Source organism: Eleutherodactylus coqui, chromosome 2 (genome assembly GCF_035609145.1).
Source record: "Eleutherodactylus coqui strain aEleCoq1 chromosome 2, aEleCoq1.hap1, whole genome shotgun sequence".
In the NCBI taxonomy this organism is placed as follows: domain Eukaryota; kingdom Metazoa; phylum Chordata; class Amphibia; order Anura; family Eleutherodactylidae; genus Eleutherodactylus; species Eleutherodactylus coqui.
The window spans coordinates 255,395,622-255,415,083 of record NC_089838.1 but is presented as its reverse complement, the minus strand read 5'-3'; the positions used below and the strand labels follow the sequence as shown (position 1 = coordinate 255,415,083).

Genomic DNA, 19,462 nt, shown 5'->3' with positions numbered 1-19,462 from the left:
GAGAGATAAGCTACAAGTTACAGTAAAATCGTGGCTCGCATGTGTCGTGCGACTTTTCTAACATGGTCAGAATTTTTGCAATAGTCCCTTTTCCATTCATAAGGGAAACATTGGAGTCACTTACAAGTTGGAGTGACTCCAATGGATGGCCTGATTTTACCAAATTATTCCCATAATCCACATTCAATACAAAGAGCATTTGATACAATGCGGTTTATTTTGAATGAAATATATGATAGAAAAGGCATCATTTAAAAAAACTGCCCACATTGATACTTATTCATTTTGGTGCTCAACGTGAGCCTCAGTCGTCCAAACAAGAGTCATGGATTGCCATACTGACACCAGGTACCGAGTTCCCCTGATCAGACCATCCAAATACCACCACAAAGTGAAGACACACGAGCAGTTACAATAAGTGACTTGCAGGGATTAGGCAATGGGATCAGTAGATAATGTATGAGCTATCATTTTCCATATAAAGCCCGATAAGGTATAAAATAGCTTTGATTGGGATACTAAAGGGTTTTACAGAAATAAGCATTCTTACAAATGCAGTACAGTTGTGCACCAAAAACAAAGTGGCCATCTAAGTGAGACTGATATATAGTGGCATATGTCATGCACAGAGCAATTTGATATCAGTTTAACGGATAATTTTTTTTTCTTTACGGGATGCATGCAGTTGCAACACTGGAGCCCCTTATTCCATCCAGGAAAGAAATGGGATCCCTGGTGGATACTGACTGAAGGGAGGTCAAAAAAGCCTCCAGCCAGTAAATAGGTGGCCTATGGGTCTATTGGATCACAAAAATGTTGTATGTCGCAATGATCTTTTCTTACACATATGGCACCTAATACCAAAGACTGGCAATATTGCAAAGAAGATCTTATTGGGGACATAAGTCCACATATAAGGCAGCTAAGGTAAGTACGATGTCACCATAGTACAAATATGTTTAAGTATTCCCAATCCAGTCCATGGATGAACCACTTTTTTGTACCTATAGAACTCACCTTACTTCTGTACTTCTGATCTCCAAGCTTAAACCTTACAAAGGTATCAAAGGCACAGCCATCAGGAAGATGAATTCCCTCCAGTAACGTAATGCTGACCGTTCCATTCCAGAGCTGGTTCTTTCTTAGGGACTCCGATAGCTGCAGGGACTGCATGGATGTTGTCTAATGCAAACAACAAAGTCACAGAGTAATAAGCATACAAGAATGGATAGCATTGTTGAGCAGTATATGGCATATGGAGAACGTACAGAAACAGCACAACAAACACTGCCAGGAGAACACCAATTGAGCCAGAGTCTGCTGCCATGCATGGGTGACCTTTATTCAACTCGCCACCAGTTGAAATGGTTAGGTTCCGTGAAATACTCAATTTTGCTATATTCAACCCCCCTTCCCCCAGACACGAGCCCTGCGTTACTTTTGTATTTTGGCCCCTGCAAGAGTGTAATACCCAATTGGACAGTAGTAGCAGGTGTTGGATCACACTTCCTGCTGTAGGAGAGTAAAGCAGTGGAAAAGAAGTATTAGAGTTGGCTTCGCCTCGAGGACTATCTGCCGCACAATTGAAGCTGTGATGATGTGGAGAAAAGAAGCCATTGCTGAATACACTTTAGGATGGCGCTCAGGTGCAGATATCTGAACATTTCAGTGAATACTCTGCACCACGAGGCTGCATGTGTCACACTGGGAGGAACATCGGGTATGGAGTGTGGTGAACATGTGGAATGCATGGAACGCTCTGTTCGCTTTACTGAAAAATGCTTCAAAGCAGCAAACAAGTTAGCCAAGTTTGCTTGCTCAAGCCCTCTTGTAACCCCAGTAAGAAATGCTCATGAAATAACTACAGCTGTATTTGCCTCTGTCTGATGGGACTTTTAATAAGCTCTCACTTCTTAACCACGGACCTGTTTTATTTACTGATCTACTTTACCTGCTTCTGCGAATACTATTATGCAGGCTATTTCATTTAGCGGTGGTGTAGACATGCAAAACAAACCTACTCTACTTGAGGTTTTTCTAGGTGTGACTAAACGTAATACTGTCTTGGCCTCCATTTCTGCTCAGATTCGTAGCCTGAAAGAGGACGTTGGATTCATAAGACACAATCTGCAGAAAATTACTAAAATATTGGCTAAAGACACCCCCATTACTGAAACGGTAGAAAAGACTGTCCCTGTGCAAGATACAATTAGTAAATGGGAGCAGTCTATTTGTACTTTGCGATATAAAAGTAGATGATCTGGATGATGGATAGAAATTTGTGACTAGTGGGGATTTCAGAAAAGGTGGAAGGCTTGTATCCAAGACATTTTTTTTGAGGGATGGCTTAAATCAGTCATTTATCATTTATGGGTTACTGGTGGAGTCTTCAATGAAGTGACATTTTCTGCATAGGTGGGAGGTTCTTGGGTGGTGCTTATCTCACCATGATTTTGAGTTTTCCTTTTTGTCCATCGTCACTACGCCTAGGTGAATAGAGCCCTGGGGAAATGGGCTATGTGTGTATGGCGTTGGATGTGTTTTTTCCCCCCATTGTATTATATGATCTTTTCTCTCCTCCTCCAGGTCCATCATGCAATGCAGCCCGCATCCCAAATTTTATCAATAAGTGTGTGACAGTGATTGTTATTTACCATGGCTCAAGAGGTTAATAGAACTACATGGAATGTGCAGGCTATGGGGGATAAAACTAAAAGATGTGCCTTTTTTAATCTATTCAGCAATTTCAACCAGCTATTTATTGCACAGGCATTTAACAAAAAGATACTGGTCACTCGCTTCACCATTCCTTATTCTGTGTACTCAAGGTACTCGTGTGGAGTAAATGTACCAATTCATAAAAACATCCCTTACAGATTCAAAAAGGAAGATTTATTTGCCATAGATGTACTATTGCTCAGAAGAATTATTTTTTAGTGGCGCTATATATCTCCCCTCCATATTCCTGTGAACGTATTAAGGTAGTGATGGAATTTACAGCTACATCTCCTGCTGTTCCCACAATGATGGTGGACCATTTTAATAACCGCTTGGATCCCTGTTTGGACAGATTTAATAAAGTGGTTTCTCCTTCCCAACCACTTGTGTATGTTTATTTATGGAACTAGATTTAGGTTATTTGTTGAGGCTGAGAAACCTAGAAGTTAGTCAATATGCTTGCTATTCTAGTTCACATAATATCCTCCCAATACCTACTCAATCTATGCTTGCTCATGTTTGTACAGTGGGATATCTGCAGCATGTTCTGTCTGACTGTTCTCCACTTTGTTTGTGGTTAAGAAATAGTAATAGTAATGTGGTTTGGATGGGATTTAACTCCAAGTTCTTTCTTGTTAAATTTGCTTGATGGCAATGCTAAAACAGAAGAGGCTTTATTGGAATTCTTTCAGTAGAATATTGGTTCTTCTTCAGTGTCTAAATCTCAGGATGTAATTATGACCCTTCAAACTTTAGAAGCCGAGCAAGCATATATACATTCTCCCACTAATTGGATGGAAATTAATTTTTTTGGACAGAGGGGAAAGTGGGGATGGGGGCGGGGGGCTGGTTTGATAAGGCAATTGTTTGATATAGTTGGATTGCACTATGGAATTGAAGAACAAGTCTCATATGCAGATTTGTTGTATATGGGGATTGTGAGTAAATCTATGGGTCATATTAGGTCTATCTTTTATATATTTGGTAAAATGTCGGGTCTTACTATTAATTTGGGGAAATCTGTAATTCTTCCCCTGGATCCCTTGTCTGTAGAATTTTACATTGGCGCATACACAACTTCAAATAGTGAGATAATTCAAATGTTTGGGAGTTGTGGCACCTTCTTAGCCCAGAGACTTGATTTATGCCAATTTGCTCCCATTGATAAAAAAGTTTGAAGATAAGCCCAAGGTGTGGAATCCCTTTCCCGTGGTGATTATTGGCAGGGAAGATCTCATTAAAATGGTTTTGATGACACAGCTCCTTTATATACTTCAAAATTCTCTGGTTTAGATGTCTGTCTGTCCTTTTTTTTTTTTTAAGAGTACATTGTGAAATAAGAGACCATTCAAAATGGCTAAGCGATCTGATGGGTTGAAAGGCCTAAAAATGTTTGGATATATTGTTTTGGCATCTCAATTGCTACAGTTTAATGGTTGGGAAGAAAGAAAGAGTGGGGCTAAATGTCAAATTAGTTTCTATTATAATTGTAGAATTGTGAGAGAAGGATGAAAGGGGAAAAAAGGGACTATATCGGACAATTACGTTAGCCCCTCAGTAACTGCCAATTTGTCTTCTTAATGACCTGACTAATGGGCATTAAACCTGCACATATATCTTTTTAAAGTGGTGGATTGGCTGACTACTGATGGCCAAGCTCCTGCTCTAACCACCAAGAGTGAAGAAAAAAGCAGGATGTAAGCAGATGACAGGGAAAAAGGGCTCCATTTGTCAACCCGCAGTGTGATTGCAAGGTACCAATGGGTTCCCATGGCACCCAGAAGCCTCCATGTCTGCCATATAATTCAGGCTATTTGACCTGAACTCCCACAGAGTTCAATAGGCTACTGTCATAGCCTTAGTAGAATTTACTACACAGGATAGTACCCCGCATTACATGTTGATTGAACATCGAATCTTCAGGCACCCTTGAGTTATAAAAAAAAAAAAAAAAATCCACTTAAAAAAAAGAGAAAAAAAAAAAAAAATGAATATATGACATTTAACGAAGACCTTTAAAAAGGATGACATACCAAAGTCAGTCTTGAAAAAAGCTACACAGTACATAATCACCGTATTCGTAACAACTCAGACAGTGCAAAATATTTTCTTTATCGCACATGGTAAACATGTAACAGGATTTTTAAAAAAGTAATGCCAGAATTGCTCTTTATATTTTGTCCACCTCCCCAAAAACGCAATAAAAGCAAATCAAAGTCACACGTACCTCAAAAATGGTACCATTAAAAAAAATACAACTTGTCCCCAAAAACGTCAAGCCCTCGTATGACTGTCAACAGCTCTTACAATGCAACAATGAAAATCGCTTGCTCTGTAAGGCAACAAATAGGCTCATCACTAAAGGGTTAATGATAAAATTAAGGAATACATTTAAGCAGCCTTTATAACTAGATGGATCTACTCTATTTATGCCTTTGGGAAAACCCTAAATTTATTTATTTTTTCTTCAGGTTGGAGGGGTTTTTACCAGGGCAGAAGAGGAGGAGTGTCATCTTTTTAGAACAGGTACATTTTGGGGATCTTTTATAGCTTGGGGGTTCTGAAATTACAAAGGGTGTAACATCTTATTTATATAGATGGATGCTTTACCATTTACAACAAATTCCAACAAAGATAAAAGAAGAATGGAAAGACGACTGACCAAATTAGCACTGCTAAATGGGCTGCAGTGTTGTGTACGATTCCAATGATCTCTACATTGGAACATCAATGGGTATCCCAATTATATTTAGTGCATCGGGATTGTTCAAGTTGTTTAATATGGGTATCAAACTCAGACTGCCCAAAATGTAATTTGGATTATGCAGATTTAATGTATATGGCCTGGGACTTTGTAAAACTACATGAATTTTGTAATGGAGCAGTAAACATAATTAAGAAAATATATTTGTTGGAGATCAGTCTGCATCCCAGATTTAGTTTACAGGTATTGTGGATGGGCACACTCTTTTTGGGGGGGAATTCAGAAACTCTATATCGAAAACAGATTCCTGCGGTCTTCTTCCCTGACAGGAGATGTTGTTGCAAAGATAGAGGCTGGATTTTTGGAAAGTGAGATACAATATATAAAAAAAAAAAAAAAAAAAAAAGAGAGAAAAAAAAGTTTTACAAAGTTTGAGGAAATTTTGGAATGCCGGTTGTATATGGAGGAGAATAGTTAATATTGAATGCTGGTTGAATAGACATGGTATGATCTATTTAAGTATAATTAGGTTACAGTGCACTGTTTGGGTGAGTTATTGATATTTTGTATACATTAATTCATAGAAATCATGTTTTACTGTATTAAAACCCAAGCTGTTTTTTTTTTTTTTTTTTTTTTTTAAACCTGATCATTTTAATTGATGTTGTAATTTTAACTATTCAGAAAGTTAATAGAAATGTTTTTGTATTTAATATCTGGCATAGCCAATACATAGCGTTGGCACATTTCTCAGTGATATTCATCTTATAGCTCTGCTACTCAATAATACAGTATATATTTATCGTTCAATACAAGCAGATTGGGGTTCAGTATGAACGCTCTAGAAAACAAGAGATTCACAATAAAGTATTGTTTGCAACTAAACCAAATGTGTCCATTTTCTCCGTACCGTCCGCACTGTATGTGTATACTTTTCAGAAATGTGATCGGGATCAAAGCTGCATCCTACAGCCTGGCAGCTGCTACAGGGAAATGGCAGCTCGTCTATGAAATATGTCCTAAAATAATTTTGCGGCTTGGTATGTCCTAATTTGAAGCTCGGTGTTTATCTTGGAAGTGCTTCTATCTAACTTGTCCATAAAGCAGCTTCACTTAGCTGTGCGAGCTTTGTGAAAATGGAATCCAGTGCTGGCTATTAAAAGGGGACTGGAGATTACTTCCATATGGCAGAACAGCATGGGAGTGGAGGGGTAGGGCCTACAGCAGGCTGTACTTGGCCGGGCTCTGCATCTATCCGTGGACACTCATTGCATTACACTACAACATCTGGATTACTGCTTCTAATGTCCCTGGGAAACATCCACTTCCCATCAAAGGCTTTATCTTTCTCTGTCGTACTTTGAACATTTCAGCGTTTAATGCAGTCATGTTTGAAGTGATGCTTTCCATGTTACATTTTTTTTTTCTCTTTCCCCTTCTGCTGCTTTCGTCCACTTTCCCAAAAGACAGTCCTATCTGACCTATATTGTAGATATAAAAAGTTACAGAAATACTAACATAACCCTTTTACTGCCGGCAGGATGTGCAAATAGTATTCGTATTATTCATGGGGTTAAAATACACAAATAGCTACTGAATATTCTAGGAGAAGTTGTATCCGAGCTGCCTGGTCTACATCAAACACCTGTACAAAGCAGAAGGTGCGGAATACAAAAACTCGCTCTTCAGGCAGCCACTCATCATGTATTGTGGCGATGGGCGCGGACGCCTCAGGCCCCTTTTAGATCACATATTGAAGACCCATTATTCCGTATGCCTTTTAATAGATCAAAGGTTGTATAGGAGCACAGCTCAAGAGTGTCCAATATTTCCTTAGGGCGCGTTCACACGCTGCTGAAGATTTTGGTGCGGATCTGCAGCAGATCTCAGATTTTTCAATTAAAATCAAGTTGAAAGTGTGAAATCTGCTGCAGACCTGCGCCAAATTCCACAATAAAATCCGCAGCGAATCGGCGGTGTGTGAACACACTCTTCAGCTGCTTTTACATGACCGAGAAAATTGTGCGAGATTTGTGTGTTGTGACACACGAATATGAACCCCATGGGGCACAGACATGCGCGATGCAGGTAAGAAAAAAAAAAAAAGCACAGCATGTTCTAACTTTTGGCGATCCCTCAGAACTAGAGAGGAGCGAACGTGTTAGTTTAGAGCAATTACTCAAGCGAGTATCGCTTTTTTCGAGTAACTGCCTAATCGAGCAAAAAGATTAGGGGGGCGCGCGAGAGAGAGAGCTCCCCCCTGCGCCACCCCACTGCCCCCGAATCTTTTCGCCCGAGTAGGCAGTTACTCGAAAAAAAGCGATGCTCGTTTGAGTAATTGCTCTAAACAAGCCCGTTCGCTCATCTCTACTCAGAACGCATTGCTCATTGTTCTCAATAGGGTCAGCAAAAACATTGTATGTGCGTGCGAGGCAACGCAAGGTTTCCTATTGAAAACAATGAGAAACACTAGATGATCCCCTGGCGGGGTAGTCAGCCGTGCCAGGGGATCACTACTTCCCTGAAGCATTGCAAAGAGTTAAAAAACAAAAACGGCTTGCATTTGCAGCGAAATCACACGCTCCCAAGCGCAATAGCGGGTTGAGTTTCATGGCCAGATATCGCGCTTACCCATGTGAAATTAACCTTAAGAAAGGATTCCCTTCTTCCTTGAATTGGACACCCAATCCTCCTTATGCCCTAAAGAAGGCCTACAGCAGAATGGATCTTCTGTACAAGATGTAAAAGGCCCCTTCAAAGGATTATCCTACATTTTGGAACTTTTGGGAGGTAATGAAAGCAAAATCGTGAGGCCAAATTCAACACTACCTGAATTTTTATGTAGCACTACAGCAAAGCAGGACTCCATATCTCCCATTCATGTTTAGGGAAAGAGACAGCACCTAGACAGGTCTGCCAAGGAACAGAGACTAACGCCCTTATATATTCAAGTCAGTGGGGACCACTATGGTCAGACCGCTCAGTAATACTTTATAGCATGTCACATAAAAGTACACCCTCGGAAAATCCATTTATGCTGTGAAGTTGGGCGTTCACAGCCGATGTGCGAGCAGTAATGGCGAACACCCCAATTGTTTAACTCTTGTGGGAAAGGCTACAAAACAGAATTTTACATCTGGGCAGAGCAGGACAACTCTTGAGATCCATATATTTTTTCTAATGTAAGATAGAAGTGCCCTTTAAAAAAATATATATACCCCACATTTATTCTATACTGTATATGGAAATAGCAAGAAAACGTAAAGCTAGAAATTCCACTTCTAGCAGGTTGATTTTTAAAGCCTTTTTCACAGATGAATCCCCTTTTTTCCCTCTATGTGACTGATGCACTAAAGGTCTGTAAAGTATATAATTTCTCTTACTGTATATTTTCACAGCCTCTCATCTCTCCCGTGAAACCAGTATTCCCCATGCTCACATTTTTTCCGCTCTTGAGTCAGTGCTGTTTTGCTAACTGCTAGCACTCCTCTACAGCCCAGGGTTTCCTAACTAAAGACGGTTATTGATGTACTGCTGTTTTAGTGCACTAGGAGAATCAATAAACTAGAACATACAACTGTTTGTCAGACTTTCTAAGGCATTGTGGGAAATTCCTTACAGAGTTAAATTGCTATACATAATACACCGTAAACCTTGCTCAGCAGGAAGGCGGCTTGTGCTGCATGCTGGAATTGGTTAGCCTTTGCCTCCCTCTGCTGGCAAATTGACAGTAATGCATCAACTGCAGTGAAGCAAGTACCCCCTACACAAATGCGTTAAGTTAAAGCACTCTACAAGTTTGGTTATTCTGCACTCATTGTAATAAGTGGGGGTCTTTTTACATGGGATGAACAATTAAGCTCCCGAAAGTCAACCCAAAGATTATTGCATTTACACAGAAGCAACAATTGCTCAGTGACTGTAGAAGCAGCGCATCCGGGATTTCTTCCAGGCGCCTGCTCCATTCAGAGAAATCAGGCAGTCGTCCATATATAAATGGCTGCTCCTCTACACGGGCCGACAGTAGCTAGTAGTGATGAGTGAGCATACTCGCTAAGGGCAATTGCTCGAGCGAGCATTGCCCTTAGCGAGTACCTACCCGCTCAAGAGAAAAGGTTCGGGTGCCGGCGGAGGGTGGGGAGCTGCGGGGAGGAACGGAGGGGAGATCTCTCTCTCTCCCTCTCTCTCCCCCCCGCTGACTGCCGCAACTCACCGCTCCCCCGTGCCGGCACCAGAACCTCTTCTCTCGAGCGGATAGGTACTCGCTAAGGGCAATGCTCGCTCGAGCAATTGCCCTTAGCGAGTATGCTCGCTCATCTCTAGTAGCTAGGTTTCTATGCCTGCATAAAATTAACAATAAGGGAGCAAGTAACCATGCATCGGTCAACCGTTGGCTGGGCTTACGCTGAATGATTATCGATCAGGTAATTGTTGGATCGTGCAAAACTGAACAATAATCATTCCGTGTAAAAGTGCCTTAAGGAATGGCAAAAAGATGGCTGTATTGTCCTCTTCACAAGACCAGGGCAATAACAAGAGACAACACAATGGATCAGACATTAATATAGACTTAGCAAGCAGGGTGTTAAGGTCCTTATAAACTGTCCGATTATTGGGCCTGTTGGTTTGCCCGACAATTGGACTGTGTAATGGGGCAATGATTAGCTGACAAACGAGCATATGCCTGTACATCAGCTGATTGTTCGGCTTCGGAAAGTATAAGAACGTTCACCGATCAGCAGTACATCGTCCCATATGAACAGGAACACATACAGCTGGCCTATGCAGACAAACTAGAATAGCAGCCGATTCACAGCCTACATAGAAGAAAATGAAACTAGCAACGATCACCTTGCGTGTCGATCAGCACCGGTCATATCGGGCAAAGAACTCAACCCAAAGAACGTAAAAGCATCGTTAGGAAGTCAAAACAAGATACATCTAGGCATTCATCTCAAAATTTCGAAGATTGCCAATAGATTGAGTACTGAAGGGTTTAGAAGATCTGTTTTTGGTGACAAACGCACAATTTCAATATAGTTCGTATACGGGGGTGTCACTCAGTTCTTGCAGCAGTGATACTTTCCCTCGTCGTATGTTCTGCTGTAATAGGAGTTTGCGCCAGTGTTTGGAAGCAAAGGAAAGTTAAGGAACAGGGGGAGTTAAGCATGTGGACTTTTCAGCTTGTTCGGGAGATTTCCCCTGTTTCCAAGAGTTGGCAAGTATGGTCAGAAATTGCTGAGTATATCAAGTGCACCAAAACTACTCATGTCAGATGTAGTAGTATAGAGTCTATCAGATGCAGCAGACTTAAAAAATAACACTCCAAAGAAGGCTTACCCCAGGCATACTGGGGTAAACAACACACTTCTTGATCTCTTCATTGATGAGAGCCACTCTGGTCTAGTGCCCAGTCATCCTACATGACCTGTGCTGTGGCTAGCCTAATCATCTAGCAGACCAGAAATCACAATCCATTTATTCCTATGATGTTGTGATCACTCCTGGTCCACACAGTAGACACATGAGGATTCAATTAGTCACAGTGGAGATCACATAGGACAATGGGAGACAGAGCGAAGCCGCCCTCTCAATGAAGGAATCAGTAAACACATTAGCTGCCCTAATACGCCCTGTAGATCAATTCCATTCTGTGGAAACAAACAAAAAAAAAAAGTTTTCCTGGAGTGGCCCTATAATAGGTCAGTTGTGTCGAGTCTATCAGGTGCAGAAACGTTGACCAAGAGATGTAGTGGTGCAGAGTCTCAGATGCAGTAGGGTAATGAAGCCATGGTCAGGAGACTGTTCCTGTAGTAAGAAGCAGTAAGAGCGTGAGTAAATGAATCAGTGGGTGTAATGTTTGCAAACTCAGCTGTGAAGGAAAGCTGGGTGGTTGCAAAGCAGAAAAAAGCTGGGTGGTAGATGAGGAAATATAAAATAGTTACAGATGGGCTGTATCTCTTATTTGAGGTTTCCACCAGGAAGCTTGCTTCATGAAAAGCAAGTGGAGGACAGGTGGTAGAAACCCTTGATAGCGGATACATTACACCATCAATTTGGTGATCTAAAAAGTGTGCTTATAAAAAAATGGTGTTAAACCTAATATTATGGTTAGGAGCTAATATAAATCATTAGAGGAACAGATGTAGTGGAAGTTGAAGTTGGGTAGCAGGCAGAGGCTGGATGGTTGGTGAAAAGGAACAGAGGATTGAATACACAGGAAAACTCAGTGGTTAAAAGGAACATTATGAATAGTCAAGGGAGAGTGAAACATGTAAAAGTTGGTGTTACTGTCAAGGACCATTTACTTCACGAACAGCAAATGCAGAATGGGAGGTGGACATAAGAGTCTGCCTGGACTCAGGAGAAGAAGGCTGGGTATTGCAGTAAAAGGATGGGGTTACTATGCAGAAGAAAACTGGGTGGTTGGCCGGCACATCGTAAGGATAGTTCCTGAGAGTTCTAGAAGAGTGGAGGATGTAAACGGTTGATGGCGTGTCAGAGGATGGTTTGTTATATGGACAGCTGATGTGGGACAAGAGGTGGGGATAGGAGTTCGCTTCTACAGTACTTAGGAATACAATGTAGGGAAATTACAAGGATATATGAATGGGACTGTACTTTTATTAAGGCTGGCGAGCAGACAGGCCACAGAAGTGTGACAAAGTTGTGGAGACATTCCTGTGACCCCCTTGTGTGTGCGGCCAAGCATTATCCTGCTGCCTCTTGGAAGCCTCTATGAGAGGGACACAAGTGGCTGCAGGATATCCTGAACATATCACTGAGCTGTCATTGTCTCTCATACCACTACTAGGGGTGACCGATTATCATATGTAATGGCACCCCAAACCATCACACCAGCAGTTGGGGCAGTGTGCATCTCCACAACAAAGGCAGGATTGAGGTGCTCACCCTGAGGTCTCCAGACACGACCACAGTGATCAGTGCCCAACCTAAACTAGGATTTGTTGCTAAAGACAAAGCAATTCCACCCTGTAGCATCCAGTTTTGTTGTTCATGATACCACTGTAAACAGAGCCAATGGTGGGTGTCAAAGGCAGGTGCCTGGAAAGGATTTCAAAAGTTAGAGCAGGTTGTCAATCAGAAAATCCTTTCTACTGGTGGTCTGTCGAGTGCATCCTGCGCATGCCCTGACACAACCACTGGTCCCAACAATTCATAACAGGATGGTCAGAATGGATCAGGTGGTGGGGGGCAGTTTGTCAAAACAAGCATCCAGCTTCTCGTATTCTAACAATGCACCTCCTCAAGGTATAAGTCTTAATTTGTATAGCGCCAACTTATTCTGCAAACTGTTAATTGGGCAAAGTCTCTTGCATTGTGTCGTAGAGGAATCTAGTGGTCAACAAGCTCTACACACAAGTAATCTCTGAGAGCCTTTCTACAGTTCAAGAGTAACTGCATGCTGAGTTTTGTATCAAAAAGACAACATGTAGGTGCTTTTTGTAAAAAAAAAAAAAAAAGGGTATATACTCTACACTATGAATTAGACTGGGTGGCTTACTCATTTTCCCTGAGGGCCACATCAGCCTTATGGTTGCCTTCAAAAAGGGCTGATTGTAATTGTAACACTGTATAGTATAAGTGCCCCCACCCACTATAGTTGCCCCAGTTATAGTGACTCTCACCACCCCCCTCATAATGGCCCCAGTAATAAGTGACCCCCCCATAGTAGTCCCAGTAGTAATAGCCACCCCCTTTTAACCTATGGCTGGCTAGCATCCCTGCAGGCACTCCATTCACCCAGCCTACAGCTCCAGACGGGTGGCACAGTCTGTGACCATTGACCTCTCCCCTTGGTATTTGTGCTGCTAACAGACAGCAGAGATGCCAGGGGAGAGATGGCACAGACTCTGCATAGCGGGTGAGCCACATAAAATGTCGTAATTCCCCATAGCAACCAAATCACAGTGCAGTTTTTATATACTGCTGAGCAGGGGCATAGCCAAAGGCTCATGGGCCCGAGTGCAAATGTTTATCTTGGAGTCCTCCCTGGTCCAATTTGGTTGACCAGAGAGCATTGCACAGTATGTACGTAATCCGCTCTGCAAACAGAGCACAAGGATAGGAAAGCCAAGAGATTGGGACAGGAAGCAGTATACATGGCGAGATTACAAAAAATATATATTTCCTGAAAACATATGGAATTTTACAAAAAAAAAAATTTGTAGTTTGTCCCATATAACTTGTCAATATGTGCTACTAAAAATCTTAGATGGAAGTGTCCCTATAAAAAGGACGGACTAGGCATTTACTGCACTGAATCTTTCCTGAAAAATGAATAGGCGAGAACATTGCTTCAGCCCATAACACGGCTGTCTGTACCAAGGTGAGGCGTCTGGGGACTTGTTTAAGAGGATTTATACCTGTAATGAATAGCACATGACTGAGAGCCAGGAGAACTTACCTTGGAAGCACCAAGCCTTTTCCGCGATGACCATCTCTGCTGCAAGAAATAGACAAGGGAGGTAAAAACAAGAAATAAGGATTAGAAATTCACTAACCATTAGGCAAAAAGTTAAATTAATAGTGTTACCCAAGCCCAAACCCTACAGAATACATCTACACACTGTCTGCATGTTACTGGTGGCCATTATGGTTACTCGTTGAACGCGACCACAGTCCGAGCCAGCTGATTGATGGTAGGTTGTACACCTGCTTTTGAACTCGTTTCACTGAAGGAGGACAAATCTATTCAAACAATTGCATCATCAATATTTTGATTCATATATTAAATAAAGAATATTTGTTAGAACACAAACTATCATTGTTCTAGAAATATGTAATTTTGCTTTATTGTGTGCAGTACCCCCCTTAGACTATTGTATGGGTATGTGTGTATGGGAGCCTCATGGACTCTTACCTGTGGATGGTCAGGGGAAAGGAGGATGAGGTGCATTGAATTTCAACACTAAGGCCTCATGTCCACGGGCAAAAGAAGAATTAAAATCCGAAGCGGATTTTAACCCTTCTCCCGAGCGTGGATCCGCACCCCATAGGGATGCATTGACCACCCGCGGGGTAGATAAATACCCGCGGATGGTCAATAAAAGGGATTTTAAAAAAAGTGGAGCATGAAAAAATCTGAACCATGCTCCATTTTCGTGCGGGTCTCCCGCGGGGACGGCTCCCGCGGGCTTCTATTGAAGCCTATGGAAGCCGTCCGGATCCGCGGGAGACCTAAAATAGGAATTTAAAAGAATTAACTCACCCGCAGCGGACCGGGAAGGTCTTCTCTTCCTCACGGCCAGATCTTTCTTGCTTCGGCTTGGCGGATGTGCCCGGCGCAAGCGCGCGGCACGTCGGCGACGTGCCGCTGGCGTGACGAGTTCATCCGCCGGCCGAAAAAGAAGATCCGGCCATGAGGAAGAGAAGACCTTCCCGGTCCGCTGCGGGTGAGTTAATTCTTTTAAATTCCTATTTTCAGCGCTCATGTCAGCGGGGCAGGAGGGACCCGCTACGGATTCTACATGTAGAATCCATAGCGGGCCTGATTTTCCCCGTGGACATGAGGCCTAAGAGCTTTTGCGCCATCTAGCCGCAACTTTCTTCAATCTCCCTATTGAAAACACATCAAGACATGGCCAAAAATCACATTCAAATCTGTTTGGCCATGCGTTGATGCATTTTCAATAGGGAGAGTGCCGAAAGTCGAAGATAGATGGCACAAAGGATCTAGTGTTGAAATTCAGTGCACTTCATCCTTCTTTCTTCTGACATCATCTACAGGGGAGAGTCGTGAGGCCCCCATACACATACAATAGTCTATGGGGCATTTAAACATGCGCACTAGAGATGAGCGAGCATACTCGTTAAGGACAAATACTCGAGTGAGTATCGTCCTTTTCGAGTATCGGCCTGCTTGTCCGCAAAGATTTGGGTGTCGGCATGGGTGAGCGGTGGGTTGCGGGAGTGAGCAGGCGGGAGGGAGGGGTGGGGTGGAGAGAGATCTCCCTCCTGTTTCCCCCTGCCCTCCCCGGACGCCGGCACCCGAATCTTTGCGTACAAGCAGTCAGATACTCGAAAAGGACGATACTCGCTCTAGTATTTGTCCTTAACGAGTATGCTCACTCATCTCTAATGCGCACGTTAAATGAATTAGAATTATAGAACAATGAAAATTTGCGTTCCGATAAATATTTTGATTCAATACATGAAGCAAAATTTTGAAGTGGACAAGCCATTTCCAATTCATGTTAATACAACCTAAGGGCATGTCCACGAGAGATTTTTTTTCTTTTTTTGGTGGGGGGTTAGGTTGGGGGGGGGGGGGGGGGGCTTAAAAAAAAACTTTTGGTCAGGATTTGCCACATATTCCACTCCATATTGCGCAGTGTGAAATCAGCAGCAATTACCCTGCTGTACAAACTAACATACTCCAGTATACCGCTACTGAAAACACTGCCGATTCTGAGTACGCAGTTTAGCTGTAGAGATCTGCTGCATTTACACTAGACAGATGCAAGGTTTCTCCTGCAGCCTGCTGATGCTTTGTTGCAAAACCCATTAGGGACAGGCAAGGCTGCAATCTGAAAATAACCCAACTTTCCCTATGTAATGCAGTGTTTTAGTTTGAGGATTTTACAGCTGCTTTCCAAAACTGTCAGAAGAGGGGGATTGTCAGGTGACCCAAGTCTAAGAAACAGGTTTGTGTACAGTCCACTCCCTCAAAGCAAGTTTAGATGGAAAAAAAATATATATATATTTTACTTTGCAAGAGCGGCAACGAAGGAGAAAACGACTTACATTATTTTTCGAGTCCCTCATCCTGATGGACAGACTGATATCGGCCACAATCACACCCATATCTTGCTCTAAACTATTAGGATCTTCCAACCGGAACACTTTTTCTGTATTCCTACAAGGAAAAAAAATAAATATATATATATAAAAAAAGGACACGTAATAAGTAAATACCTGTATTTCACATGGAATGTTGTTTGATCATCTGGATCATCTGAACAGCAAGGAGTTTCTGCATCAGTTGCATTGGAATATCAGAAAGCTTCACGCTTCATTGCTCAAAAAACAACTTTCACATTATTTTGACATATTGCAGCGCGGTAAACTGTATTGACAATCGTAATGAAATCCCAATAGTGTGTCATTATTCAGGTCCAAGACACAGCACAAGCTGTCTGCCATCGAAGTAGTTACTGGAGTCACTGTCAGCATCTTAATGGATGTTAAGAAATAAGTGTAATGTCAGTTTAAAGACGCATCCCTTAACAGAGCTGTACTGCAAACTTTATATGTTGTATCTTACCATGGCACTGTTCAAGGAGCAAATACTTGACAGATATGGTCATCCGATAAGGTAACCTATAGTACTGTATTCCAATAGGAGGCTGCTAAAATGGGACTGTCCTGAAGCCGAATTAGCAGGATGATTTAGTCAATGCTTACTGGGGGGGAGATAGCTCTCCACCACAAATAACAATTACCTTGCAAGAGAATGAGGTGGGCTGCACAACTGTTAGGCGCTCCAGCACCACGGCATTGGACAGGTGACATCACCAATTCTTCTGGCCTGGTGATGTCCGGTAAATTTGTTACTTGGGCTTCTAATGTAGAAGCCTCTGGCAGGTTTACGGGAAGTCGCTGATGAGGTCCCGGTCAGGCTCCCTATTGGCGGCAGCGGTCGTGAGGGTAAAAAACTCATATGACTGTTAGAGTCAAGTAAACAAAGCATCGGCGGACGGGAGCCACAGCAGGGGAGCACTGGCATTTTTTGGTATTTTTTAGTAGGATTAATCTCCCCCACTGCCACCGATGTGTCAGAACCTGGGAAAATACCCTTAGAGGTGCTGAAGGTCTGTGGCTCCTTTATTCTCAGGATCATTGTGAGTCCTAGAAATTAGACCCCGATCAATCAAAGTCATAGCATATTCAAGCACCATGCAATTACTCCAAAAAAGGTTATTATTGCCCTCAGTAAGAAGGATAACACTATTTTTCACCTGGCTAACCAGTTAATTGTATTTATTTTCTTTTTAGGAGACCAGAAGTCACTTCGTTCACTTGATTAAACATCCTAATGAGTTTAGTTAGAACTTTTACCTACATAGTATGGCCCACCGCCTACTGTTCAAAGTGTATGGCAATGTACACATCCACTTAAAAGGGTTACCCAGATATTGTAAAAACTCAGGAGAAGAGGATTAAAAACATCACTCTCAACTCAGTTCCGATAAGCGGTCATGTGGTGTTGCAGCCCCCCAGATGTCATCGATGAGGGGCTAGCTGTCGGCTTATTAGAATAACCAAGCCAGCCCCTCTTTCTATTTCGGCATGGGCTGTAATAAAAGAGGGCTGGCTTAGGTATTAAAATGAGCCGACTGCCAACCGCTCAGCAGTCCACAGAAAGTTACAGATATAGGAACAGACATGTAAGACAAATGCCTGCCTGCAGACAAGAGATAGGTAAACAAAAAAGTGGGGTTTTAATGATAAAAACCACATACCTATTTAGTTCGAGCTCTTGAAGATCCAGAAGAGCAGAACCCATAAAGTCATCAGTAGTTAAGTCTCGATCATAAACCTGTAAACATAATGAAGAGTATTTAAACATTAGGATGGTGGTGGTCAATCTGACCCAATGCACTGACATTCTACATAACTTCTATTGCTCTTACAAGCTTGAGAGATTATACTTTTATTTTTTTTATTAATTTTGTCTATTAATGGAAATATTAAGTTACTTTGATGTAGAGCAAAATTACTTAAAAACCATAGGAAATAACACTGGGTCAAAATGTACTGTAATCGTAATTTAAGTAGCAGGTTGAAACCGGTAAGCCTAATGTTAAAAACCAGGGTTGCTAAAAAGAGGTATTTAAAGTTCTGCTGAGCATCTCATCACCTTGATTTGCAGCTTCTGCTCAAGATTTTGGATAGGCAACACAAATGTCTCATCCCACACTGGATTCAGGTTTTTATAAATAACTTTGCTTTTGTACAAGGTCTTCTTATTCAGTTTGAATTTAACATAAGGATCACTGGTACCTAGAACAAAAAAGGTTTATGGATTAGAAGAGATTCTTAAAAAAAAACAAGTAAAAAAAAACCACACACACACACACACACACACACACACACACAATAAATCACCAGTTTCAGAAAAATATTTGAGTCTAGTGCAACTTAAATCTTAGGCAATATTCACACGGACATCATAGCCACACGGACATCATAGCCTCGACAGACCTCAGTGACCTATAATGGGGTCCATCAAGGTTCCCAAGTCCTGACAGCAAGAACAGTAGTACATGCTGCTCTTTTCTTGCCATCCAAAGTGACTGAAGCCCTGATGTAGGCTCTACACTAATGTGAAAAAAAATCACCACATAGTTACCAAATTGTGGCAAAACCTCATACAAAGTATATACTTTTTTCCTGCAGTCAACAGTCCTAGTAACACTAAGGAAGTGCATGTAATTGGCATTCTAAAGCTCACTACACAAAAGGTATACCAATGTATACCGGTGTGATGGAGACCAAAAGGCCACCTCTTGGCCCCTATTGGGTGAATGAGACCCTGTTACCGAACTACACTCCAAACATAGGCCCCAAAGGTGATGTGCAAACTGATTGATCATGTATATAAAAATTTAAAATTGCTTGAAATTATGGCAATAAATCTTAAAAAAAAAAAAAAAAAAAAAGAAATATATATATATATTTTTTTTTTTTTAAATGCTTTACAAAAGAGACCTGTACTTTCCAGGAAGCTAATTACACCATCTCAAGCGCTTCTCAATAAAGCGTCTTAGGAGCCGGGCTTACAATTGCTTGGATATATATATTAAATAAAAAAAATTTAAAAAAAGAAGAAGAAAGGAAGGAAACAGTGGGAAAATCTCTAATAAAAAGAGGGCTTTAATTAAATGAGATTGCTACTCTGGGATCAGGACTTCATGCCTGTCAGCTTACTCTCAAAATAAACATCTCAAAAGTAGGCCTCCATGGTGTCACTTTCTCACAGGCAATGCATGCTGGGTAATCCCCAGGCATCTTGAC

At 41.8% G+C, this 19,462-nt stretch overlaps 1 protein-coding gene across 2 annotated transcripts in view; it reads right to left on the bottom strand.

Annotated features, from left to right (window-relative positions):
• The window catches only part of MCTP2 (multiple C2 and transmembrane domain containing 2), a 176,105-nt gene that overhangs the window by 73,456 nt on the left and 83,187 nt on the right, over nucleotides 1–19,462 (bottom strand). The window contains exons 5-9 of one of the 2 annotated variants that reach the window (XM_066592835.1): nucleotides 18,306–18,448; nucleotides 17,908–17,984; nucleotides 16,190–16,301; nucleotides 13,851–13,886; nucleotides 1,018–1,182 (exon numbers count right to left, since the gene is read on the bottom strand). In XM_066592835.1, coding sequence (XP_066448932.1) covers nucleotides 1,018–1,182; nucleotides 13,851–13,886; nucleotides 16,190–16,301; nucleotides 17,908–17,984; nucleotides 18,306–18,448 — 533 coding nt within the window. Of the gene's footprint in view, nucleotides 1–1,017; nucleotides 1,183–13,850; nucleotides 13,890–16,189; nucleotides 16,302–17,907; nucleotides 17,985–18,305; nucleotides 18,449–19,462 lie in introns of both variants that reach the window. The other variant, XM_066592834.1, reaches the window with a different exon arrangement.